This window comes from Bubalus bubalis, chromosome 17 (assembly GCF_019923935.1).
Source record: "Bubalus bubalis isolate 160015118507 breed Murrah chromosome 17, NDDB_SH_1, whole genome shotgun sequence".
Lineage (NCBI taxonomy): Eukaryota > Metazoa > Chordata > Mammalia > Artiodactyla > Bovidae > Bubalus > Bubalus bubalis.
The window spans coordinates 4,670,126-4,695,485 of NC_059173.1; the positions used below are offsets into that span (position 1 = coordinate 4,670,126).

General features: G+C 43.9%; 2 protein-coding genes across 13 annotated transcripts in view; one reads left to right on the forward strand and one right to left on the reverse strand.

The window, feature by feature from the left end:
• Positions 1 to 436: 436 nt before the first annotated feature.
• Positions 437 to 10,161, reverse strand: HSCB (HscB mitochondrial iron-sulfur cluster cochaperone). 6 transcript variants are annotated; one of them, XM_006069903.3, is made up of 6 exons: positions 9,861 to 10,158; positions 7,704 to 7,800; positions 6,830 to 6,919; positions 6,123 to 6,267; positions 1,991 to 2,038; positions 437 to 576 (listed from the first exon to the last, which is right to left on the reverse strand). In XM_006069903.3, the coding sequence occupies exons 1-6, from the start codon at positions 10,094 to 10,096 to the stop codon at positions 485 to 487; spliced, it is 708 nt and encodes a 235-aa protein (XP_006069965.2). In that variant the 5' UTR covers positions 10,097 to 10,158; the 3' UTR covers positions 437 to 484. The 6 variants fall into 6 exon arrangements, with proteins under 6 accessions (XP_006069965.2, XP_025122849.1, XP_044786581.1 ...); XM_025267064.2 differs by lacking the exon at positions 9,861 to 10,158 and adding an exon at positions 9,643 to 9,685 and having other exon boundaries at positions 6,825 to 6,919; XM_044930646.1 differs by lacking the exon at positions 9,861 to 10,158 and adding an exon at positions 9,643 to 9,673.
• Positions 10,162 to 10,281: 120 nt separating this feature from the next.
• CHEK2 (checkpoint kinase 2) overlaps positions 10,282 to 25,360 on the forward strand; it is a 39,184-nt gene continuing 24,105 nt past the window's right edge. The window contains exons 1-7 of one of the 7 annotated variants that reach the window (XM_025267059.3): positions 10,285 to 10,408; positions 11,479 to 11,645; positions 12,772 to 13,069; positions 17,905 to 18,029; positions 18,148 to 18,295; positions 20,992 to 21,082; positions 25,113 to 25,221. In XM_025267059.3, coding sequence (XP_025122844.1) covers positions 12,778 to 13,069; positions 17,905 to 18,029; positions 18,148 to 18,295; positions 20,992 to 21,082; positions 25,113 to 25,221 — 765 coding nt within the window. In that variant the 5' untranslated portion in view covers positions 10,285 to 10,408; positions 11,479 to 11,645; positions 12,772 to 12,777. Of the gene's footprint in view, positions 10,409 to 10,915; positions 11,056 to 11,478; positions 13,070 to 17,904; positions 18,030 to 18,147; positions 18,296 to 20,991; positions 21,083 to 25,112; positions 25,222 to 25,360 lie in introns of those variants that run through there. The other 6 variants (XM_025267058.3, XR_006545735.2, XM_044930642.2 and 3 more) reach the window with 6 other exon arrangements.

The window sequence follows — 25,360 nt, forward strand, 5'->3', positions numbered from 1 at the left end:
CACTATTCTTGCCTGGAGAATCCCCATGGACAGAGGAGCCTGGTGGGCTACAGTCCATAGAGTTGCAGAGAGTCGGACACGACTGACGCAGCTTAGTACGCATGTAGCATGCACATGTTACAAGGGAAGAGTTGAGTAGTTGCAGCAGAGGAGGAGGCCCACAGAATCTAAAATATTTACTACTGGCCTTTTCAGAAAAAAGTCCCGTCGTCTCGAGGGCCTCAGGTTGGTCCTGTTTGCATCTCTTCATCCACCAGCCTAGCTGGGGGACATGGTATACCAAGTACCCCGTGACGAGCCGACCACTCAAACCCTGGCGAGGCTGTGCTTCCGCTGACATGACAAACTCTGCCGCCCGCTAGTGCCTGAGCCACAGGTTAGTTAAGATGGTCACAGTGGTTGAAGCACCTCTGTTCTCAGTCAGCAGAGGCAGAAGAGAAATCACTAAGAACTTTATTTTTTAAAACTTTAAAATTAGCAACCATTAGAGGGGAATCTTCTTTAACTTAATCTTTTCTTCAATGTTTGAAAAGTATCTCATCTTTGTTAAGAGTTCCTTGGCTTTTTCAAAATTGTCTGAAATAAAGAGAAAGATTAATGTGAGAGGCTTCATTTCAAGCAAGAATAAAATCACTCTACCACCCAAGGCAGCTGGATCAAAGCTGAGGGCCGGGCTCTGGAAGGTTGATCAGTTACTCAGTAGATCTGAGAGAGGGAGATGGAACACCTGGATTGCTCTCAGGGACAGAGGACTTACAACCAAAGGGAGCAAAAGCATCCTTGTTCACAGGATTCAGACTTTAAATGAGGAGCTGATCCTTTTTCAGGATGATGCCCAGTATAACTAAGTTGAGTTTTTTTGTTTTTTTAAAGTAAATGAATTTTGGCTGTGCTGAGTCTTTTTTGCTGCATGGGCCTCACTCTAGTTGTGGCGAGTGGGGGCTCCTCTAGCTGTGTTGCTCGGCCATCTCATTGCTGTGGCTTCTCTTGTTGCGGAGCAGGGGCTCTAGGGCATAGGCTCAGTAGCTGTGGTGCATGGGCTTAGTTGCTCCGTGGCATGTGGGATCTTCCTGGACCAGGGATCGAACCCGTGTCCCCTGCATTGGCAGGCAGATTCTTTGCCACTGGGCCACCAGGGAAGTCCCTAAGTTGTGTTTCAAGAGTTCTCCCCCCGTCATATATGGTGGTCAAAGCCTGATAAGGAATGTGGAAGCACCTGGTGCAGGGAGAGAAGGATGGAGTGGACCACCAGGCCACCATATTCAGGACCACAGTCTTGGTTCCAGACTGCTTCTACTTTCCAGGTCCTGCTCTACAGTAGCTCTCATCACACTGTATGGACTCATTTCTGGGACTCTAGATTCTGAGAGGTGGCCCTAACTCCTTAGAATAACCTCCTTTTATCTGGGTTAGTATGAGTTGCTTTCTCCTTCCTGCAGTGGAATGATCCCTAGGCCAAAGGGCTATTATTGTCTTATTTAAGAGGTGGCACTAGACAGGGATGGAGGGAATGGGCTGTTCTTGCTTAAAAATAGCTAGAAACAGATCTAGTCTCTTCAGCCTGAGAGCCAGGAGCAGTGAGGACTCCATATTTACAATTTAGCACAGTTGGACCATAGGCTTCTCCTTCTGGGCTCTGCAGAAGACGGGGCTTTGCCAAATGTTGACTGTGCAGCCTTGCCCTCAGGTCAGTCTGGGTTGGCTTCAGCCCACATCCCTCACCTTATCTTCCCCTACTTGCCAAAGGGGAATGGGAGCATTTTCTCTCATCTAATCTTCAGTGGACATTTACTGGCTTGGCACACACCTGGACTCTGTAGCAATACTGTGAATCCTTGAAGGCTGAAATGTAGGCTCATCTCTATTTTATCGCTCCCCACATAACTGTCATAGGATGGGCATATAGTAGCTACTTATTGAACGAATGGTTATATCTCAGTGCTTAGAATTTCTTTCCGTATTTAAGAAAGTCATGAAATGAAGGGAGTACCTCTTTCAAAAGCTCTGCTCACATCATCAGTCAGTTCTTTCTGTTTAGCTGAAAAGGAAAACCAAGATCTTAATTTTTCTATTTAAGTAGACTGATAATATGAAGACAATCCTCTGTCGTCTTGTGAATACAGCACAGCGGGGAGCTTGGATTCAAGGGCGAGGCCTCATGACCTCTGTCTCTACATGTTCACACTGGCAGCTCCTGTTTCATGCAGCTCTGGCTGACCCTAGTTACACTGTTTTCCCACCCACGCAAGGTCTGAGGGGCAGTCACCAAAGTTCATAAAATGGCTATAGAAGCATTAAAAAAGAAAAAAGGACAAGGACATATCTTATCTCCACCAAGCACTCTGAGTCTTCCAGGTTCCAGCTAGGAGAAAAATCAACAAGCTGGGCTCACCCATCAGCAGGGTGTTATAGAATCAGGCAACCACTAGCAAATCATACAGCCTCTCCTTCCCAGGTAGCGCTAGTGGTAACTCTCCTGCCAATGTAGGAGATGTAAGAGACGCGGGTTTGATCCCTGGGTTGGGAAGATCCCTGGAGAAGGAAATGGTAACCCATCCCAGTATTCTTGCCTGGAGAATCCCATGGACAGAGGAGCCTTTGGGCAATGGTTTATGGGGTCGCAAACAGTTGGACATGACTGAAGTGACTTAGCACTTAGAACGTACCTGAAGAGAGAAGATGCCAGATGAAGTAAAGGAGCAGCTCTCTCATGCTTGCATTGTTCCCTCATTAGGAAATGAGGAATTTTATAAGTGCATTTCCCAGATACAGACAGTATTAATTATTTATGGGGGTACCTGCTTTCAAAGCACTTTTAAATATATTATATCCCCATCATAGGCAACGACAGGTATTGGGAAAATGTATTGTGGTTACACAGCTGGAGAGTTGAAGAGCTCAGAATAGACCCCAAGTCACCTGACTCCTAGTTCAGTGGCTAGAAACTCACTTTTCTGGTAGCAACGTGGTGTTGACAAAAAAGAACACTGGATTAGGAGTCTGGAGGCTCTGAAGTCCTGACCCCAAAACCATCTAGCTCATGCCCTTGAACGTTCACTTTAACTGGGCCTTAGCAGGTAAGGGAGGAAATTTAGGAATTACTCTACATGAAGGTCAGTGACCTGCTTAAAGCCAGACATTAATGATAGAGCTAAAATAAACCCCACCACTGACTGAGCACTTACCATGAACCAGGCTCTGTATCAAGTGTTTTACACACTTTGTTGTCCAGTTGCTAAGTTGTGTCTGACTCTTTGCGACCTTATGAACTTCAGCATGCCAAGCTTCCCTGTCCTTCACTATCTCCTGGAGTTTGCTCAAATTCATGTCCATTGAGTCGGTGATGCCATCAAACCATCTTATCCTCTGTCGCCCTGTTCTCCTCCTGCCCTCAATCTTTCCCAGCATCAGGGTGTTTTTAACTTATTCAATCCTTGCAACAATGGGTACTAATATTGTCTCCATTTTACAGATGATGAAACTGAGGCTCAGAGGGGGTGAAGGCACTTTGCTTAAGGTCACACAAAAAGTCAGTGGCAGTGTTGGGACTGAACCCAAGCCCACCTCACCCAGAGCTCCATGATCTGCCTGCCAAAGCCATGCAGCCGCGCCTTCTGACTGCAAATGCCGAGTTTCTCTTTCTCCAATACCACATAGCTCTAGTGCTGATATACCCCCACTGGACAGCTCCCCCACCAGAACTTCTATTTTACTGCTTTTAATTTGTTTGTTATTTATTCACTCACTTGATAAATATTTACTGAGTCCTCATTACACTCCAAGTACTGTTATGTGTGCTGAGGATGTGAGAGAAGCAAAAAGCAGACACAATTTCTGCCTCCACAGAACTTCTGGTCTAATGGGGGAGGCTGATGTGGGGCCAATAATCTCACATAGAACAATAAGGTTATAACTATTATTAGTCCTACAAAAGAGGGGTACTCTCAGCTAAAAGACTTAGACAGAGGTCCTCTGAGGATTTCCTGAGGAAGTGGGGACTGCCCCCGGATCTGAAGGAGGAAGAGTTAGTAGATGGGGTGGAGGAGAAGGGGATTTTGGGCAGAAGCAACAGTACCTACAAATGCCCTGGGCAGGAAGGTGGAAAGTACAGATGAAGAACTGGAGGCAGCCTGCATGGCTGGAATGGAAGGAGCAAACAGGAGGAAGCAGAGGCCCAGTTATCCAGGTCTCTTTAACCTGAAAGTGATGGGGAGCCAAGGGAGCCAGTTCCAAGTTTTTAAGCAAGGCCAAGGGTGCTATGATTAGATTTGGGTTTCAGAAAGGTAACACAGGTGATAGTGTAGGAATATATCAGACTGAAGGTAGAGATGGACTGGTCTGGAGTTACTCCAGTCATCCAGGTGGGAGAGAATGGTAGCTTGGGATGGGGTGGTGGCAGTGAAAATGGATGGATGGATTTGAGACGCAGTAAGAAAGCCAGTTTTTCAAGACTTGGTGATAGACTGTCTATGGGGGCGAGGAGGAGTACGTTGTCAAGAACGCCTACTCAGTGTTTTGGACTTGAGCAACTGCAGAGCGTCATCCACTTAGAAAGGGAATATCTTCAGAGGAATAGGTTGATTTTGGGGGATGGAGGACGGACACTCATGACTTCCATGTGGGACACACTGAATTGGAATATATAAAGTCCCTGAAGGCCCAAGGTCATGTCCTTCTGTTCACTGCTGGATTCTCAGTGTCCTGCACAGTGCCTGATACACAGTAGGCACGCCATAAACATGTGTGAAAGTTTGGACATGCATACAATTTGGGTGAGAAACCTGGAGCCTTTTCTACTTGGCATGGTTAATTTTATGTGCCAACTTGTTTAGGCTGCAGTGCCCAGTTGTCTCAGAGAAGGCAATGGCACCCCACTCCAATACTCTTGCCTGGAGGATCCCATGGATGGAGGAGCCTGGTGGGCTGCAGTCCATGGGGTCACTAAGAGTCGGACATGACTGAGCGACTTCACTTTCACTTTTCGCTTTCACGCACTGGAGAGGAAATGGCAACCCACTCCAGTGTTCTTGCCTGGAGAATCCCATGGACGGAGGAGTCTGGTGGGCTGCCGTCTCTGGGGTCGCACAGAGTCGGACACGACTGAAACGACTTAGCAGCAGCAGCCGTTGTCTGGTCAAACACTAGTCTAGAAGCTGCTGTGAAGGTTTTCTGTAGACGTGATTAACGTTTACAGTCAGTTGACCTTAAGCAGACTATCTTTAATAACACAGGTGGGCCTCATCCAATCAGCTGAAGACAGTAAGCCAAAACTGAGTTTTCCTGAAGAGTGAATTTTTCCTCATGACTAACATAGAAGTTCTGTCTGAGTTTCCAGCCTGCTGGTCTATCTGACATAGTTTGGATTTGCTAGCTCCTACAATTGCATGAGCCATTCCTTAAAATAAGTTTCTCTCTCCATACACACATACACTATTGATTCTGTTTCTCTGGAGAACCCTGACTGACACTCTATGGAATAAAGTGAAAGCAAAGCAACATGGGATCATAAGAGCAAGGTTTCATTCTTTGCTCTGCTATATCTGCTGAGTGACTTTGGGTATTTCCATGAACTTCTGAGGCCTGTTTTTCTTGGCAGGGATAATAATATCATCCAAATGATGTCATGGGTAGGAAAGAGCACTGTGGTCTACAAAATACTATTACATTCTTAGTTTAAGCCTGCTTTCCAGAGAATTAGGGATTTTGCAGGTCTAACAAAATGGGTTTCAGTATGATCAAGAAAAAAAAATTCCCCGAATCACTATGAAGACCAATGTGTCCTCTTTATATCCATTTTCCACTAAACTTCTACATATATAGGGACTTCTCTGGTGGTCCAGTGGTTAAGAATCTGCCTTTGGGCTTCCCTGGTGGCTCAGATGGTAAAGTATCTGTCTGTAATGCGGGAGACCTGAGTTCTATCCCTGGATCGGGAAGATCCCCTGGAGGAGGAAATGGCAAACCACTCTGGTATTCTTGCCTGGAAAATCCCATGGACGGAGGAGCCTGGTGGGCTATACAGTCCATCGGGTTGCAAAGAGTCGGACACGACTGAGTGACTTAGACTCTACATGTACTCAAAATAGCAATATAAAATATTTGGTACTATTTTTATCTTTTACCTCTGACAATAGATTCAATCTCTTTCATGGCAATTTCACCTTGAGCTTCTGCAAGTTTTTCATTGATTTCCATTATTTCCGTGAGGAATTGACTATCCATCTCATAGTCTGTCCCTTCAGGAATCTCTATTCCACGGAGCTTTAGCTATTGGGGCATAAAGCAGGGAAAATTAAGTTTAATTCAAGAAATTATGGCTAGAGTCATAAATCCTACTCACCATAAATCCTTCTCACCCTTTAGAACAAAATGTCACTAATGCAGAAGACTTTAAGTGTCCCAGTGATGAAACTGGGACTGAGACAGGAGTATTGGAACTCTCCTACCTGGAACTATGTGACCCTAGGGAAGTCATTCTTCCACTTTTGAACTATGTATCAGTAAAGATTCTATTAAATCCTAAAACTCTAAGGTGCTCACTTCTCTACTAGCAACTAAACAAAACAAAAATTACTCTTTCTTAAAAGCCAGTACCGTCTAATTCTTTAAATTTATAGCAAATGGTAAAAAAAAAAAAAAAGGCATTTGGGCAAGTAAAGTTTATAGAGATACTCAGAAAACTATATGCATATAGTATTTTTGAGGCTAATTATGGGTCCCTAGACTAGCTAAGATCTCAAGCACTCTTCTGTTGAATACAGGGGAACAGCTGTCCCCCAGAGGAATGGGATCAGGCAGTCATGATAGAAGGGTTGGAAAATCACCTTACAAGGTATAGTCCCCTGCTCAGGGGGGCCAGAAGGGTCTTATAGGCCTCATTGACAAGGGTCGAATGCTTCTCTGAGAAGTCCTTTTCATTCTGTAAGTGGAAATGAAGATAGTCATATTACCACGCAAATCAGCCATCTTACATTCACAAACTGTTTCATAAAACACTGATGGGCCGGCACATAAGGAAGGAGAACTGGTGTGGGATAAGCTGTTTTAATTTTCAGACAATGGGTTTTAATTCTGCTAGGAAGTAAGGTTGGAGAAGGCAATGGCACCCCACTCCAGTACTCTCGCCTGGAAAATTCCAGGGACGGAGGAGCCTGGTAGGCTTCAGTCCATGAGGTCGCGAAGAGTCAGACACGACTGAGCGACTTCACTTTTACTTTTCACTTTCACGCACTGGAGAAGGAAATGGCAACCCACTCCAGTGTTCTTGCCTGGAGAATCCCAGGGATGGCAGAGCCTGGTGGGCTGCCATCTATGGGGTTGCACAGAGTCGGACACGACTGAAGTGACTTAGCAGCAGGAAGTAAGGTAAAAGCTCTGAGTGTAGGATTAATCCAGGGCCTGGTTGGTTGTAATCAGGCTGCCCCAGGGCAAAGCTGGTTGTCCAGTTTTGTCCCTGGTAATCGGTAATCTCATAACCACAGGCCACTGCACCCAGGGTGCATATGTGTCTGGGTATGACTGTGCTATGTCTGTTGTGCTAAGTCACTTCAGTCATGTCTGACTCTTTACGACCCTATGGACTGTTGACCACCAGGCTCCTCTGTCCCTGGGATTTTCCAGGGAAGAATATTGGAGTGGGTGGCCATGACCTAGAGGGGAGCTTCCTCATCCAGGGAATGATTAGGGATGGCCAGTAGGCTTACCTGAGACCTCTGGCTGAAGAAATCTGGGTGGACAAGGCGCTGTAGTTGCTGGTATCTATGTTGGAGCTTCACAGTGTCAACTCTGAAGGAGCGGTTGCTGGAAGGAAATCAGGAGATGAAACTCATGCATCACATATTTATAGATCTGTATACTATGGGCCTCGGAGAAGGCAATGGCATCCCACTCCAGTACTCTTGCCTGGAGAATCCCATGGACCGAGGAGCCTGGTAGGCTGCAGTCCATGGGGTCTCGAGGAGTCTGACACGACTGAGCGACTTCCCTTTCACTTTTCACTTTCATGCACTGGAGAAGGAAATGGCAACCCACTCTAGTGTTCTTGCCTGGAGAATCCCAGGGACGGGGGAGCCTGGTGGGCTGCCATCTATGGGGTCGCACAGAGTCGGACACGACTGAAGCGACTTAGCAGCAGCAGCAGCAGCATACTATGGGCTTGGTTCCTCTTCTCAGGGGGGACACAATAAACATGTAGACAAGAGCTATTCCAGAAAGTGCTAAGTACTGTAAAGGAAAACAGAATAGGTCAGAGAATGGTAGATGTAGTGGACAAAGAGATGACATTTGAGCATAGACCTAAATGATGAAGAGGAGTAATCAGAGATCAGAGGAAAGACGCATTCAGGCACAGGGAACACACAGAGACCTTGAAGTTAGAACAAGACTGGCATGCTTGAAAACTTACAGGGTAGTGTTACTGCGACCCTTCATACGTGCTCAGTGACTGGTGGGGCCAGAGCCCAGGGTTAAGAGGCATTCCAGAATCACACTCTATTTTTCTAAGGCCCAGGTCCTTTCATTTCTGCCTCTCACTTTATTTTAAACGAATCCCCTTCACTTTTTATTCCCAGAGCCTGCACTATCTCTTTAGCTTCGCCCAAATTTGTCACCTCTCCAAACTCCTCGACCTTCCGCGTAAATAGGAAAAACACTTATTTCTCAGACCCTCCAGTTCTCACTTTTCCCTTATATTCTGCCCACAGCCTTAAGTTTTTCCATGCTCTTACTCTCATATTTTGTATACCACTTCTGTACTTCTTTCTTAAAAATCTCAAGCCAACTTTAAACATTCTGAATTTCAAGCTTCTATGCTCCAAAGTGAAAGTGAAAGTCGCTCTGCTGCTGCTGCTGCTAAGCTGCTTCAGTCCTGTCAGACTCTGTGCGACCCCATAGACGGCAGCCCACCAGGCTCTGCCGTCCATGGGATTTTCCAGGCAAGGGTGCTGGAGTGGGGTGCCATTGCCTTCTCCAATGCATGAAAGTGAAAAGTGAAAGTCAAGTCGCTCATTCGTGTCCGACTCTTAGCGACCCCATGGACTGCAGCCCACCAGGCTCCTCCGTCCATGGGATTTTCCAGGCAAGAGTGCTGGAGTAGGGTGCTATTGCCTTCTCCGGAAAGTCGCTCAGTCGTGTCCAACTATTGCGACCCATGGACTATACAGTCTATGGCATTCTCTAGGCCAGAATACTGGAGTGGGTAGCTTTTCCCTTCCCCAGGGGATCTTCCTAACCCAGGGATCCAACCCAGGTCTCCCGCATTGCAGGAAGATTCTTTACCAGCTGAGCCACAAGGGAAGCCTGTAATTAATGGATCTTCCCAACCCAGGGGTAGAACCCAGGTCTCCTGCATTGCAGGCGGATTCTTTACCAGCTGAGCCACCAGGGAAACCCAAGTATACCGGAGTGGGTAGCTTATCCTATCTCCAGCAGATCTTCCCGACCCAGGAATCGAACCGGGGTCTCCTGCATTGCAGGCAGATTCTTTACCCTGAGCTATCAGGGAAGCCCTAGGGCCGCGCCAAGAACCCTCCCCTCAAAGCCCCGCCTCTCAACTTGGCCTTCTCTCAGAACCCGCCCCTCCATTGCTGCCTTCAAACTTCAGTTTCCCCTAACCACTCCCCGCCTCTCCACTCCAAGACTCACTCTCGTCTTCATCCCCTCAAAGCGTCCTCGCTCAGGCCAGCCCCTTAATTTCCTCCCCAGGCACATCCCACGCACCCTTCTCGACCAGGCTCCACCCCCAGCCCGGTCCTCCAGGGCTCCGCCAACCTGTGTGACTGGTCCAGCCTTCCTCCTCCCCTAGCCCGACCCGCCCTCCCCTCTCGCACGTCCAGACGCGTTTAAAGAAACGGCCTCCATACCAGTCCATGAGGCTGAAGTAATCTCGAGTCGGGTCAGGTGGCTGCAGCGCGCGGCACTGAGGGCAGAAGAACCGGTCCCCCCGCGGTGGGCCCCCTGGGCCGCCGCAGTTCCAACATCGTGGGGAGCTGCTTCTTGACAGCGACGCAGCATTGCAGTTTAGCAGTCTTTTCCCGAGCACCCCTGTCGGCCACCTCCCCGACGGCCGGAGCAAGGCCCCGGCCCTTCCGCCCCACATCGGGCCGGCGGCCTGCCTCGCCGAGGTCACCTGAGGCTGACCAGACTTGTGCTAGTGATTGGCTGGGGAACTAGGCGGGGGGCGGGACCACCCGGGGGAAACCTGGATTCTGAGTCCCGCTCTGCAGCGTAAACTACAACTCCCAGAAAGCATTTAAGCTGCGGGGGCGGCCACATCCGCTGCTTCTCATTGGTCCGGCGGGAGCGGAGGGGTGTTTTGATTGGTGGAGGGTGGAGTTTGTATCTGCGGGTTTAGCGCCACTCCGCTGGCTGCGGCTGCTCTGGGTTGTACTCTTCCAGAGGGGCTCACGCGGTGAGTCATAGTGGGGAGCTTCTTTTGGGTATTTAGGGGTTCGAATCCTGTCCTCAGGGTCTTATTGCGAGCTGAATCTCCCGAGCCTTCATCTCGTCCTGTGTATGAGCTCGGGAAGGCGCGGGGGAGAGGAATGCGTGGGCCACTCTCTTCCTCCTTTGTAGACAAACCTCGAGGTGAATTTCACTTCCCTTGTTACTTACAAGCAGAAACTGGCCCAGAAGTACAGGATAAGAAAGAACAAAGTTATGCTCTTCAGAATCAGAGCCAAGATGCTCTGCAGAAAGTTTTAAAGGTGTTAGTAATTATTATCATGAAAGTGAAAGTGAAGTCGCTCAGTCGTGTCCGACTCTTTGCGACCCCATGGACTGTAGCCTAATCAGGTTCCTCCGTTCATGGGATTTTCCAGGCAAGAGTGCTGGAGTGGATTGCCATGTCCTTCTCCAGGGGATCTTCCCGACCCAGGAATCGAACCCGGATCTCCCGCGTTGTAGGCAGACGCTTTACCGTCTGAGCCACCAGGGAAGCCCAATTATTATCATAGTTTGGTTCAATCTGAAAAATGCCTATTGAGAACCCACTCTCAATAGGCTCTGCTGGAACTGGAAGCACACTGACTTGTGTAGGAAGATGCTTCGAGAGTGTCCGTAAGGAAGTGTGGGGGATTGGGTGGCAAAGGGAGGGGAGGGGGCCACCAGTCTTCCTTGGGACTCAGTTTCTCTATTTGAGGAGAAATAAATTGTGTTGCACTTGTAAGACCTTTCTCTGCTTTCAGATTCTTTGGGCCTGAAAGTCCGATCATCAAGCTTTACTGAGGGGGTGGGGTTGAAAGAACGTTGCTGCAGCATCTCATTTGATTTTCTAGCTCCGTCTACTTTTTGAGTTCAGAGAGGCTGTGATCTACCTAAAGGTCATGCGAAGAGCTGGCTTAGCTGACTCCAAATCTGTTTGCTTATAACCTGTCCACTATACGTGGCGGAGGCCCATGTAGTCCTGGTGTGGTGCACCCTTCTTATCAGGTGTGATGATAGCAGCTACCTCTTGACACACTGTCTTTTGCCACTTTTCAGGGCGGAGAAGATTTGCTCCAAAGCCGCAGGAGGTCACACCTCGGCTGAGGTGGTATCAGAGCATCAGGTCCTGAAGTCGAAGCTCTGGCAGCACCTCCCTGGTGCACTTTGAGGAAACCTCATCAGACTTTTGCATCTGGAAGGACGTTTGTGTCTGGAAGGCCTGTGTAAATGCAATAATCTGTGTCAGTCATGTTTACTATATTTTCCTTGAGGGGTAGCCTGAGTGTGGAATTCTGGAGAGAAAGCCTTAAAAAAAATCAGATTAGGGATTTACAGTTAGGGTTTGAAAGTTACTTTGACTTTACTGTAGGTTCTGTTATTGGGGTTTAACTGTGAAATTCTAAAACAAGGGTGGGAACCTCTGTTATGATCTTCTTTGTGTCTGAATAGTTCTTTCTGTTGTGCTGGGAGGTCATTTGGGATGCTGAAAAGATGAGCCGCATGGTTAGTTAACATGACAAAGGGCTAGGTGGGATTGTTTAGAGCTGTCTTAGTGTTTTGCTTCATTAAGTGGCCCAGCTCTTAGTTTGGAGTCTAGGAATCTAGAATGAACTTGTGTCCTACCCTCCAGGAGCTGGTTTGGGTAAGGGGCATCAGTGACATTTTATGTAAATGTCACTCCTGGGGTGATGCAGCCAATTTCTGTAGAATTTTTCTTTGCCCATCATCTATGCCAAACCACCCGACCTTTCCCCTTCTTTGCTTTCCGAAAATACGTATGTAGTTTAAGTGCAGTGTTGATTGTATTAATGAATACATTTTAGGTTCCATTTTTTCTTAAAAAATATATATTTATTTATTTGGCTGCCCTGGGTCTTAGTGACAGCCTGTGGAATCTTTTTAGCTGTGGCATGAGGGATCTAGTTCCCTGACCAGGGATTGAACTCGAGCCCTCTGCATTGGGAGCACAGAGTCTTAGCCACTGGACCACCAGGGATCACCATTTCTAATTTTTAACAACTGGATGAGTGTAAGCTGTTATGATTCTCTCCCCCTCCCCAATTCAGTATCTTTGTTTTTTCACTTATTTATAGTCTTCAAATTGTTTCTTTCCCCTGTGGTTTGTGGCTGTCACACAAAAAACTTATCAGGTGAAAATGATCTGAAGAAAAACTGAGCTCAGAAGAGTGATGGCTGTAGACTGTTGGAATTTTAATTTTTGCAGAGCATGCTTGTCCTGGATCTTCTTTTTTGTGTTGTTTTGGCTGTTGTAATATGCCCATCCTTCTTCATTGACCTTTAAGTCTTGTTCCTTGAAACTCACCTGGTTGTGGGACACTTATTTTTGAGGTGGTGATGTCTCGGGAGACGAATGTGGAGCGTCAGCAGCCCCGCGGCAGCGCCTCCCCGCAGTCCCAGGGCGGCTTCTCACAGTCCCAGGGTCCCTCCTCGCAGCCACACAGCTCCTCGTCACAGTCCCAGGGCACGTCCAGCCAGTCCTCCCACTCCAGCTCTGGCACGCTGAGCTCTTTAGACACAGTGTCCACGCAGGAACTCTATTCTATTCCGGAGGACCAAGAACCCGAGGAGCCTGTCCCTGCCCCTTGGGCTCGATTATGGGCCCTTCAGGATGGATTCTCCAATCTTGGTAAGATCTTTTGTTATGCAGTGCAATATTTGGCTCAGAAAAACAGTTACAGAAAGTTGTTGCAACAGATAACCCAAGACACTCCTGGAATGATTATGGAGTTTGGAGGTGGTGAAAGACAGAACTGAGAAAGCAGTTTTGGGTCGTGCACTGGCTCTTACTTGCTGTGGATCCCCTTCATTTATTCTTTCACCAAATGTTGATTTGGCCTCTGCCATGTGTTGTCCATCTGAGGAGGGTTGTGGATCTTTTCCCTAGAAAAATGTTAATTCATGCAAACTTGCAAACATTTGTTGTCTAATCACAGAAATGTCATCACTTCAGTCCTGCTCTGGTGCAGCAGTTTCAGAGCATCTGTGTTACAGTCTTAGGATGGAGAAGGTTATTTGTTGACTCCCTGTTATTTGTTTTTATCTCAAAATAGCCAACCTTGCTGTTTAAACGTACTCATCCACTCTGACAGCTGATTCCAACAGTGAGACTTTGCTTTCAGTATGTTTTATTTAGTATTTTTCCTGTCTCGAATTAAAATGACCTCTTCATTAAAAAGATGGCTCAGCTGGTAAAGAATCAGCCTGCCAATGGGGAGACACAGGAAACGTGGGTTCTATCCCTGGGGCGGAAAGATCCCCTGGAGATAGAGAAGGCGACCCACTCCAGTATTTTTGCCTGAAAAATCCCATGGACAGAGGAGCCTGGAGGGCTACAGTCCAATGGGTTGCAATGTCAGACACAACTGAAATACGCACAATACACTTAATTAAAAAAAAATGAGCTTGATGTTAATGGAATAGAGAATAATAATATAAGGAAATGAATGACTAATGTACCATTTTGTACCTTGTCAGTCACCTTTCCTTTTATATCATATGCAACTTGGTGACTTGAAAAAACAGTAAAAAGTGGAGAAATAATATAACAATATTCATATGTATAACTTTAAATTTAGAAGTAAACATTTGAAGCTACTTTTTACTCATTTAAGCCATATTTTTAAGATAGGCTTAGGGCTGATGTATGGTGAATGGGACACAGGAGTGTTAAGAGTGAAGTGGGATGTATCTCCTTTTTTTTTAATTTTTAAAATAAAAAAATTAATTAATTTATTTTAATTGGAGGTTAATTACTTTACAGTATTGTAGTGGTTTTTGCCATACATCAACACGAATCAGCCACGGGTGTACGTGTGTTCCCCATCCTGAAGCCCGCTACCCCCTCCCTCCCCATCCCATCCCTCAGGGTCATCCTAGTGCACCAGCCCTGAGCACTCTGTCTCATGCATTGAACCTGGACTGGTGATGTGTTTCACATATGATAGTTTACATGTTTCAATGCTATTCTCTCAAATCATCCTACCCTCGCCTTCTCCCACAGAGTCCAAAAGACTGTTCTTTACATCTGTGTCTGGATGTATCTCCTTTAAAAGGGAGAACTTGATATATAAGACTTGAGAGTCCCTTGGACTACAAGGAGAGCAAACCGTCAATCCTAAAGAAAATAAATTCTGAATACTCATTGGAAGCACTGATGAAGCTGAAGCTGCAATACTTTGACCATATGAGGCCAAAAGATCCTGATGTTGGGAAAGATTGAAGGCAATAGGAGAAGGGGGTGACAGAGGATAAGATGGTTAGGTAGCATCACCAACTCAGTGGACATGAATTTGAGCAAACTCCAGGAGATACTGGAGGACAGAGGAGCCTGGTGTGCTACAGTCCATGGGGTCGCACAGAGTTGGACATGACTTAACAACTGAATAACAATAATTGCTGAATAAAGAGGAGCTACTTTATTGTTATTGATTCAAACCCTATCTTCTAAATACTTTACAGTTTTAGCTCTTACACTGATCCCTGAGTTGATTTTTGTACTTGGTATGAGGTATTGTCCAAGTTCATCCTTTGTCATGGCAATGCCCAGTTGTCCAAGAACTATTTCTTGAAGAGACTTTTTGAATGGTCTCGATACCTTCATCAAAGATCATTTTGAAGCCATTTGGTGGCCTTTTGAGGGGGAGGGAGGCTCCAAAGAGCTCCTGGTACTATAGTCCTTTATGTCTCAGCACAGAAAGACTTCAGTGAGAGGCAAAGTGATAGATAAAGCGACTTATTAGAATAGGGGACTTCTGAGGTTTACCAGTGGGGTGGGTGAGAGATGCTGCACTGAGAACTTACTAGTCTGTAGCTTTATGGTAAAAAAAAAAAAAAAAAAAAAAAAAAGTGGGCGAGGGGAGAAGACCGTGTTTGTTTTTCTTGAGTAGATGTCATGCTTCCATCATTAGCTCCTCCTGCAGGTTTAGCAGGGGAGATTTCTTGTCCCTTCATGGTCAAGCTGCTGCTGCTGCTGCATCGCTTCAGTCGTATCCGACTGTGCGACCTCATATACGGCAGCCCACCAGGCTCCCCTGTCCCTGGGATTCTCAAGGCAAGAACACTGGAGTGGGTTGCCATTTCCTTCTCTAATGCATGAAAGTGAAAGGTGAAAGTGAAGTCGCTCAGTCCTGTCCGACCCTCAGCGACCCCATGGACTGCAGCCTTCCAGGCTCCTCTGTCCATGGGATTTTCCAGGCAAGAATACTGGAGTGGGGTGCCATTGCCTTCTCCGCATGGTCAAGCTAGGTCCACAAATTGTTTTCATGTGAGCAGAGAGCATGTCCCAAGGATCATTAACTTACTGAGCTCGCTGGCCAGGATGTGGGCTCACACCACCATTGTTTTATTGTTTGGGGGCGTGTCTCGTGCTTCTGTTAGACGGTTTTGTTGCTAAGCAAGATTGCTTGGTTTTGTGGTTTAGCAAACCTGCTTTCTTGAGTAATCATTAACTTATAGGGGTCTCTCATATTTTTTCTACTTATAGTCCTCTAGCGTGACTAACTATTTAATCACTTACTTTATCCCTTTACTCTGTCCTTATCAGTTTGAGCATAAATGTCAGGGTTTAATTCTGGACTTCCGGTCCATTGATCTGTGTGTACATCCTTATGCCAGCACCACAAAGTCTCAATTACTGTAGCTTTGTAGTAAGTTTTGAAATCCAGAGTGAGTTCTGATTTGTTCTCTTTCAAGATTGTTTTGACTACTATGGTTCTTTCCTTTTTCATAGAAATTTTAGGATATGTTTGTTACTTCCTGCAAAGAAGGCCTCTGGGGTTATATCTGTAGATCAATTTGGATACTGTTCCCATTGTAACCGTATTAAGTCTTCCAGTCTATGAACACGAGATATCTTTCATTTATTTAGGTCTTTAATTTCTTTCAACAGTGTTTTGTAGTTTTCAGGACACAAATCTTGCACTTTAAAAACTATGTACTTTAGTATTTCTTTTTCTTTTTTTAATTCATTTATTTTTGCTTTTGCTGGGTCTTCATTGCTGCACGCAGGCTTTCTCTGGTTGTGACTAGAGGGGCTACTCTTGGTTGGGGTGCGTGGACTTCTCATTGCAGGGGCTTCCCTTGGTGCAGAACAGAGGCTGTAGGCACACAGGCCTCAGTAGTTGCAGCGGGGGGCTCAGTAACTGTGGCTCACGGGCTCTAGAGCCCTGGTTCAGTAGTTGTGACACTCGGTGCTTAATTGATCTACGGCATTTGGGAAGCTCCCAGACCAGGGATTGAACCCTTGACCCCTGCATTGGCAAGCAGATTCTCAACCTCTAGACCACTAGGGAAGCCCCCTTAGTATTTTTTTTTTTATGTTTACTTCTTTTCATTGTGATAAAATATATATAACATAAACATTTGCCATTTTAACCATGAAGTATGCAGTTCGTTGGGCTTCCTTGGTGTCTCAGTGGTAAAGAATCTGATGCCTGCTAATTCAGGAGACAGGGATTTAATCTCTGGGTTGGAAATATCCCCTGGAGAAGGAAATGACAACCCACTCCAGTATGCTTGCCTGGGAAATCCTATGGACATAGGAGCCTGAGAGTCTGACATGACTTAGCGATTAAACAACAGTAAGAAATACAGTTCACTGGCATCAGTACTTTCACATATCTAGTTCCAAAATTTTTCCCTTTGGTAATTTCTCCTTTCCCATTCCTAGCTTTACTGAAACATATGTAACTAACATATGTAACATTGTATAAATTTAAGATGTACAATTTGATACACGATATATATTGCAAAATAATCCTCACCATGGCCTTAGCTAACACCTTCATCACATCACAAAATGACCATTTGTTTTCTTGTAGCTTTACAGTTTCATTTATATTTAAGTCCTTAATCTGTTTCAAGTTAATTTTTGTGAGTGGTGTAAGAAAGGGGTCCACTTTCATTCTTCTGCATCTCATTATTCAGTTTTCCCAGCACCATTCATTGAAGAGATTGTCTATTCCCCATCGAGTTCCTCTGTTAATTTGTAACCTATTTTCTGTGTCTTTTGAGTAGATATTTCATATAAGTGAAATCGTAATTGTCCTTCTGTGTCTGGCTTCTTTCACTTAGCATAATGTTTTTAAAGTTCATTCATGTTGTGTCATGATTTTCTGAGCAGTCTTTTTTTAATTGGAGGATAATTGCTTTACAATGTTGTATTGGTTTCTACCATACAACAACGTGAATCAGCCATAAGTATATGGCTGAAGGGTATTCATAAGTATATGAATCAGCCATAAGTATTCCCTCCTTCTTGAACCTCCCTCATACCCACCACCCCATCTCACCCCTCTAGATTGTCCCAGAGCACCTGTTGAGCTCCCTGTGCTAAGCAGCAGTTTCCCACTACCTATCTTATTTTACTCATGGTAATGTATGTTTCAGTGTTTATAAGCAGTTTTAAAAGGTGTTTGAGACATGAAATTCAGCAGCCCTCTGATGTGTGCTTTTGTGTTGCAGATTGTATTAATGACAGCTACTGGTTCGGGAGGGATAGAAACTGTGAATACTGCTTCGATGAGCCCCTGCTGAAAAGCACCGATAAATACCGGACATACAGCAAGAAGCACTTTCGGATCTTCAGAGTAGGTGTCAAATACCCATACATTTGGGAAAACTGGTCATCTAGATGTCACCCTCAGCTATCTCCCGACTCTAACACCCCATCATTAAAACTTTGAAATAAAATGTTCTCTATTTTAGGAAATGGGTCCTAAAAACTCTTACATCGCATACATAGAAGATCACAGTGGGAATGGAACCTTTGTAAATAGAGAGCTTGTAGGGAAAGGAAGACGCCTTCCTTTGAGTAACAATTCTGAAATTGCACTTTCAGTATGGAGTAATAAAGGTAATATTATTATCTTCTGGTTACTGGAACTTTCTCCTCCCGTATAAAAGGAAAAATGACACTGTCCTTTGCAGAGTATGGTTTAGGTAAATAAAGTAAGTAGGTTAGCATTCAAGATTCATCTCAATCTAGCTGCATTTTTTTTAATTATGAAAAGTTCTATCAAGACAGATTTTCTAAGGTTGGATTGGTTTGATTAATTTCATTTAAAGCCATATGGTTTAAATAATCATATTGCTTAATTTATCATTCATTAATTGATCCAGTTTAATTACGTCAACCTTAGATATCAATGAATTATTTTTGGCCATTAGTTCATTTCCCTCCCCACCTTTTTCTCTCCCTTTCTCATTCTTCCTTTTCTTTGTTCCTTTTAGACATTAATTTCTGTATATATTTGTTGAGTTATTATGTATAGCCTGGCATTAGGCTATGAGTTTCCCTGTAAGAGTCTCAGTTTAGACCTTCCACCTTAAATATCGCATGGTTATCCTCTGAAAGTGGAAATGTTTATCATCACCATCGGGTAGCATTTTATATGCAGCTGTTCCTAAAACTTCATGAATATCACATCTGAAATGAACAGTTGTCATTCATTGGGGATGGAAAAAAACAACCTACAGAATTAAACATAGCTCACAGTGATTTTAAAACCTTGGACAAGAACAATACTCTTGTTTCTTTAATTTGAAAAAACCTCACAGATCTTCTCAAAACTTGAGGGTTGAGTGACGTGAAATAGTATCTGTTTGTGTGGGTGACACCTTAAAAATACAGATTCCCGGAGGCATTGTCCCTCAGAGCCTGATCCACCAGTTCCAGGGGTGTTAAAAATCCTTCCCAGGTGGTTCTCCTGCAGCCAGTCTTCAGAACAGCATCTTGGGATTATGGCTATTCTTGCCGTCCTGGTGTACATTTTATGATTGCCTTAGTTTTCTGTTTTCCACTTTGTTTCCTATCTGGTAATTACAGTCGGCAGCTGCACAGGATTTTGCTGTTTTGAAAGCACCCAGTCGAGGGGGCAAGTAGGCACTGAAATGTGGCCTGTCCTCTACTTGACAAGTGGCGTGCCATCCTTTCATAATTGTTCTATCTAAAGGGCACCTTTCGGAGAAGGCAATGGCACCCCACTCCAGTACTCTTGCCTGGAAAATCCCATGGATGGAGGAGCCTGGTGGGCTTCAGTCCATGGGGTCGCTGAGTCGGACATGACTGAGCGACTTTACTTTCACTTTTCACTTTTATGCATTGGAGAAGGAAATGGCACCCCACTCCAGTGTTCTTGCCTGGAGAATCCCAGGGACAGCAGAGCCTGGTGGGCTGCCGTCTATGGGGTCGCACAGAGTTGAACACGACTGACATGACTTAGCAGCAAAGGGCACCTTTTCTAATTTGAACAGAGGTGTTATGTAGTCTGAAGCTGGCCATGATTGAAATGGATCAAACTGGTACTCTGCAGACCGCATTTGGCCTATTGATAATTTTATTAGGCCTTGGATGATGTGTGTGCTTTAATGTGAAAATCCAGATTTCTTTGAAAAGATGGGCTATCTGGCCACACTTGAGCTTATCGTCCATTAATTCGAGGATCTGCAGGTGCTAAGTAGAGGCTGCCTCCTTTAGAAGGGTGATGTGTTTTTCTGTTCAAGTCCCCATTCACTGCTCTACATCTTACACTCACCCCAGCCTTACCTATTTCCATGACCTTCTGGCTTCTGTAGGCAACTGAATTTGCAGCCTTTGAAGTAGACCTCAATACATGGGAAAAATACATCTCAGAGCCCCTCAGATCCACTGATCTAGGGTGTCATTATAACATCTAGGTTCATAAATATCCACAGAGAGGAATGGTTGTATCCTCGGTGGCCAGCAGGTCTCATTCATTAGGTGGGTGTCTGCCTCCTGGGGACCAGCCTGGATTGAAATGTGCTGAGCTGGTTCAGATTTCTGCCTGACACTGGTTCTCTAGGTTACTCCAGAGCGGTTAAGACCTGTCAGTTGAAATCTGAGAAACTCACGGGTCTTCACAAATTTCAGTCTTTCCTGATATTATAGGCTGTTGCAAATGTACCATTTTGTAAAATTGTAGTGTTTAATAACTGACTGCAGGTTTGGACCAGTGGATGGTTAAATTATGAAATGAACAGTTTTTTTGGTACTCTTTCTCAGATGTAGGCCAAATAGTAAATAAATAAAGGAGGTTTGGGGGGAAAGTGTTATTTAATTTTACAAGTAAGTTCAGGATGGTTTGCGCTGTAAGATGCCAGCTAGGTAAAGGTAGAAATGACTGAGAGGTGATAATATTAGTGATGGTGATCTCTGGCTTTATTTTTATCTGGATATTTACTTGCCTTGAATATATTTTCTAGATTTAAACTATTTGGCATTTGGTTCTGGGCCCAGCTGATAACTGTTCTGAGGTCAGTGACTAAGCACAGCATTGACATATGAGTTTCTTGCCGTGAAGTGAGAATGGTACCGTGCGTTTCCATTGTGGGAATGAAACTTGCTGCCATCATTTCTCAAGGGTTTCATGGTATCCGTTAGCCTAGCTAGTGATTTCTTTGGGGTTAGATGTTAAATGGAACTAAGCATGATTGTCTTATACTCCATATGTTTACTAAGTATAGGACCATTTATTTTCTCTTTATCAAATGGATTAATGAGACTTGTCTCTGCCATTTTTTTCCCCTTAGTTTTTGTATTTTTTGATCTGACTGTAGATGATCAGTCAGTGTATCCTAAGGAATTAAGAGACGAATACATCATGTCAAAAACTCTCGGAAGGTAACTTTTTTGTTTTCTTATGGAACTTGCGCTTAATTTCTTTCTAGATGTTTGTCACTGGTTAGCTTTTTGTTTCTGATTTTATAGCATTTGTTATGTATAGAAAATATTTTAGGGTACCTATTTGTGATAGGTATGTTACTGATTTATTTGATCATTTTCAGTTGAACAGTTTTTTCTTTTTAAAAGCAATTTTATTGAGATAATTTTTATATCATATAATTCACCCATTTAAAAGTGTACAATTCAATGGTTTTTCATATATTCACAGAACTGTGAAGCCTTTACTACAATCAATTTTAGAACATTTTCATTACCTTCCATAAAGAAACATTTATTGCATTTCTGCATTCTTCAGAATTGTGACATCTTGGGAAGAGAAATGGAGCTGACCATTGAATAGCAAAGTTCTCAAAAACCTTTTGGTCTCAGGACCCCTTACACTCCTAAAAATTACTGAAGATGTCAAAGAGCTTTTGTTCGTGAGACTTAGGTCTTGAAATTTACTGTGTTAGAAATTAAAATTGTTTCTGTCATTTAGTCATGTCCGACTCTTTGCAACCCCACAGACCGTAGCCCGCCAGGCTCCTCTGTCCATGAGATTTCCCAGGGAAGAATATAGGAGTGGGTTGCCATTTCCTTCTCCAGGGGATCTTCCCAACCCAGGCATGTCTCCTGCATTGGCAGGCGGATTCTTTACCACTGAGCCATCAGGGAAGCCCAGAAATTAAAATGGAGACATGTTACTAATATTTGTTAATTCATTAAAAAATAGTCACTTATGTTAAGATAAATAACATGTTTTTTTTCAATGAAAAATAATTATTTTAGAAAAGATTAGTGAGAAGAGAGGGAAAGCTTCACATTTTTACAGATCTGTTTCATACCTGGCTTACTAGATGGTGGCTGGAGCCTGATATTTGCTTTTTCACTTGTGTTTTTTTGTGATACGGCATACCATGTAGCCTCTGGAAAACTGTACACTCGTGAGAAAATGAGAGAGAAAAAGGCAAATAATGTCTTCGTGTCATTCTCTAGCTAGTACTGACTTTGTGGGCATTCTGAATGGATCTTAGTGCCCTTTGGGGGTTGCCCATCAAGAACCACTTCCTTAGGGAAGGTGTTAGGACACCTTTACCAGGCACCCAATGTCCTTCACCCTCCCAGCCCTCCCCTGTCCCCGACAGACTTTCTGTTTATTGATATTTTCGGAAACATGAAAGAAAATAGGAGAAGGTGATAATCGCTCACGTTCCTGCCACAGAGAATTAAGCACAATGTACTCTTTATGATTATCTGTGAGAGATATTTCAGTTTATGAACATTAAATTCAGTAGCTCATTGTGTTCCCATATTTGGCATTGGCTGCTTAGAAGCTCGCAGCCAAATTTGTGTCAACCCTAAAGAAATGTCTGGGACTCTTGTTTTTTCCTGAGGGAGGATTCAACACAAATTCTCTAGCTTTTAGCAAGGGACAGAAATGAGCCAGGTAACAAAAGAAATTTACTGGCTCTTATAACTGGGGAATACAGGGGCACAGTTGACTTCTGGTATGACTGGACCAGGAGGCCTTTAGGGCTTTATTTCACTCTTAAGTTTTAATTATCTATTTGGCTTTATGTGGCTCAGTCTGAGGGTTACTGAAATGTTACCAGGGCTTTTTCTCCATCTTTTGATTCCTGTATTCTTTGCTGTTCTCCCATAGAATTACTTTCTCTGGGTATCAGGAAAAATGCCTTCCAGGAGTCTCATATTCATATTTTCTTTCTTTTAGAAACTATAGCATAGAGAATTGTTTCTCTCCCAACATCAGCATTTGATTCCAAAGAAATCCCTAATTGGCTCAATTTTATGTGTACATCTACCCCATAGTCCCAGGAGTGGGTGTTGTACTACTATAGGTACTCTGCTAGACTCGACAAAGTTTTCTCAGGCAAAAGGTGACTGTTATCATAGCAGAAGGGGAATTAGAAAGTGTTTTGAGTAAATTTTTAAAAATCATAGTTACATGGAACTTTATCTCATACCATATATGAAAGTTAACTCAAAATGAAACAAAAAGCTAAATGTGAGAGGTTTACCTATACAACTGTAAAAGGAAAACACGGAGACAAGTCTTTATGATCATCGAGTTGGCAGTGGTTTCTCAAATGGCATCAAAAATGCAAGCAGCAAGAGGAAAAATAGAAAAACCAGACTTTGTCAAATTTTAAAACTTTTGCATGTCAGAAGACACTGTCAGGAGAGTGAAACCCATATGAAATGAGAAAATATTTGCAAGTGATATATCTGATAAGGACTCAATATCCAGAATAGGTAAAGAACTCTTACAATTCAACAACAAAAAGAGAACCCAATTTAAAAATGGGCAAGATATTTAAGTAGACATTTCTCCAAAAGAAGATAGAGAAGTGACCAAAAATCACTTGAGAAGATAGCGTCATTAGGCAAGTGTAAATCAAAAGCACAGTGAGATGCTACTTCAAACCCACTAGGATGATTGTAGTAAAGAAACAGATGACAAGCGTTCGTGAGGATGCAGAGAAGTTAGAACTCTTATGCACTGCTGTTGGGAATATACAATGGTACAGCCACTGTGGGAAATAGTTTGATGTTGTTTCAAAAAGTTAAACATAGAATTACCATATGACCCAGCAGTTCCCCTTGTAGGTATATACCCCCCAGATTGGAAACAGATGGTCAACAAAAACTTGTGCTTGAATGTTCCGCTGCAGCTCTGTTCACAATAGCGAAAAGGTGGAAACGACCTAAGTGTCCATCAACAAGAGAATGGATAAAAAAACGGTGATGTATCCATAGAACAGGCTACTATTTAGCTATAAAAAGGAATGAAATACTAATACATGCACGGATGAACATGCTGATGAGCATACTGATATAGCATGGCTGAACTTTCAAAACATTCTAAGTAAAAGAAGCTGGAAAAAAGACCACATACTGTATCAATCTACTGGTGGGAGATATTCTGAGCAGGCAGATCTTTACAGAGAGAAATAGAATTTGCCAGGGGCTAATGGCAACCCACTCCAGTGTTCTTGCCTGGAAAATCCCAGGTATGGGGGAGCCTGGTGGGCTGCCATCTATGGGGTCGCACAGAGTCGGACACGACTGAAGCGACTTAGCAGCAGCAGGGACAGGAAAAATGGAGAGTGAACACTGAGTGGGTATGGGGTTTCCATTTGTGCTGGTGAGAAAGTTCTGGAACTTGATAGAAATGATGGTTGTACAACATTGTGGATGTACTTAATGCCACTGAATTGTACACTTTAAAATGATTACAATGGCAAATTTTATGTATATACACGATGCATAAAAAAAGATGTCTCGGCAACCCTCTCACCCCATCCCCAGACCCACAGTGATTATAAAATTCTACTGCAGGTAGGTAATGAGGTCTTGATACTTGATTAACTGTTCTGGGTGCCATCCTGGGTAGCAGTCCTGCATTTTAGCATCAGCATCCCAGTTAATTACGAATCTTCAGGAGCTTGCTGCAAGCAGTTTCCTGGGATATTATTGGTTTCTTAGTGATTTTATTTACAGTGCAATTCATGGCATCAACTGCTTATGTATTTCCTTTGAAGATAGAGAATAAGAGAAATGGATGAGTGGAAGTAATTTATTTGCAGATGCTGTTTAATATTCTTTGTTGCAGGCATTCATTTTAAACTAGGACTTGGTTGTATATTTGATCTTTCTCTGGCCTCTGGGAGAAGTTATTTCTCTCTGATTTATTTTTAGTGTCTTTCTGAGCATTTCACAATCTGGAGGGACAGTAAGATTTAGGTTTATATCGCTCGGCTCAAAAAGTGGAATTTGGAGCTGACTCAGTGTTGCTGGATGGTCCCTGTTCCTTTATGCCCTTGACATCTTACCCTGGTGAGGTTTCTGAAAACAGAGACAATGGACTGTCTTTAACTTGAAATAGCTCAGGCCAGTTCAAGAGTGGTGGGTCTCAGGATTTAAAACACTGTGACAGTCAATCACTTTTTACATTTTTCCCTGTTAGCGGTGCCTGTGGTGAGGTGAAGCTAGCTTTCGAGAGGAAGACATGTAAGAAAGTGGCCATAAAGATCATTAGCAAGAGGAAGTTTGCTATCAGCTCTGAGAGAGAGGCAGTAAGTACCTGTGTTGGTGGCTGCTTGACCCCATCATAAAGAATTTACCGCTCAGAAGAACTTTGGAAAATTTTGGGTATACTGACCTAACCTAAACACAGATAATTTATTTCCAAAAATATTTGGTTGTACATAATAA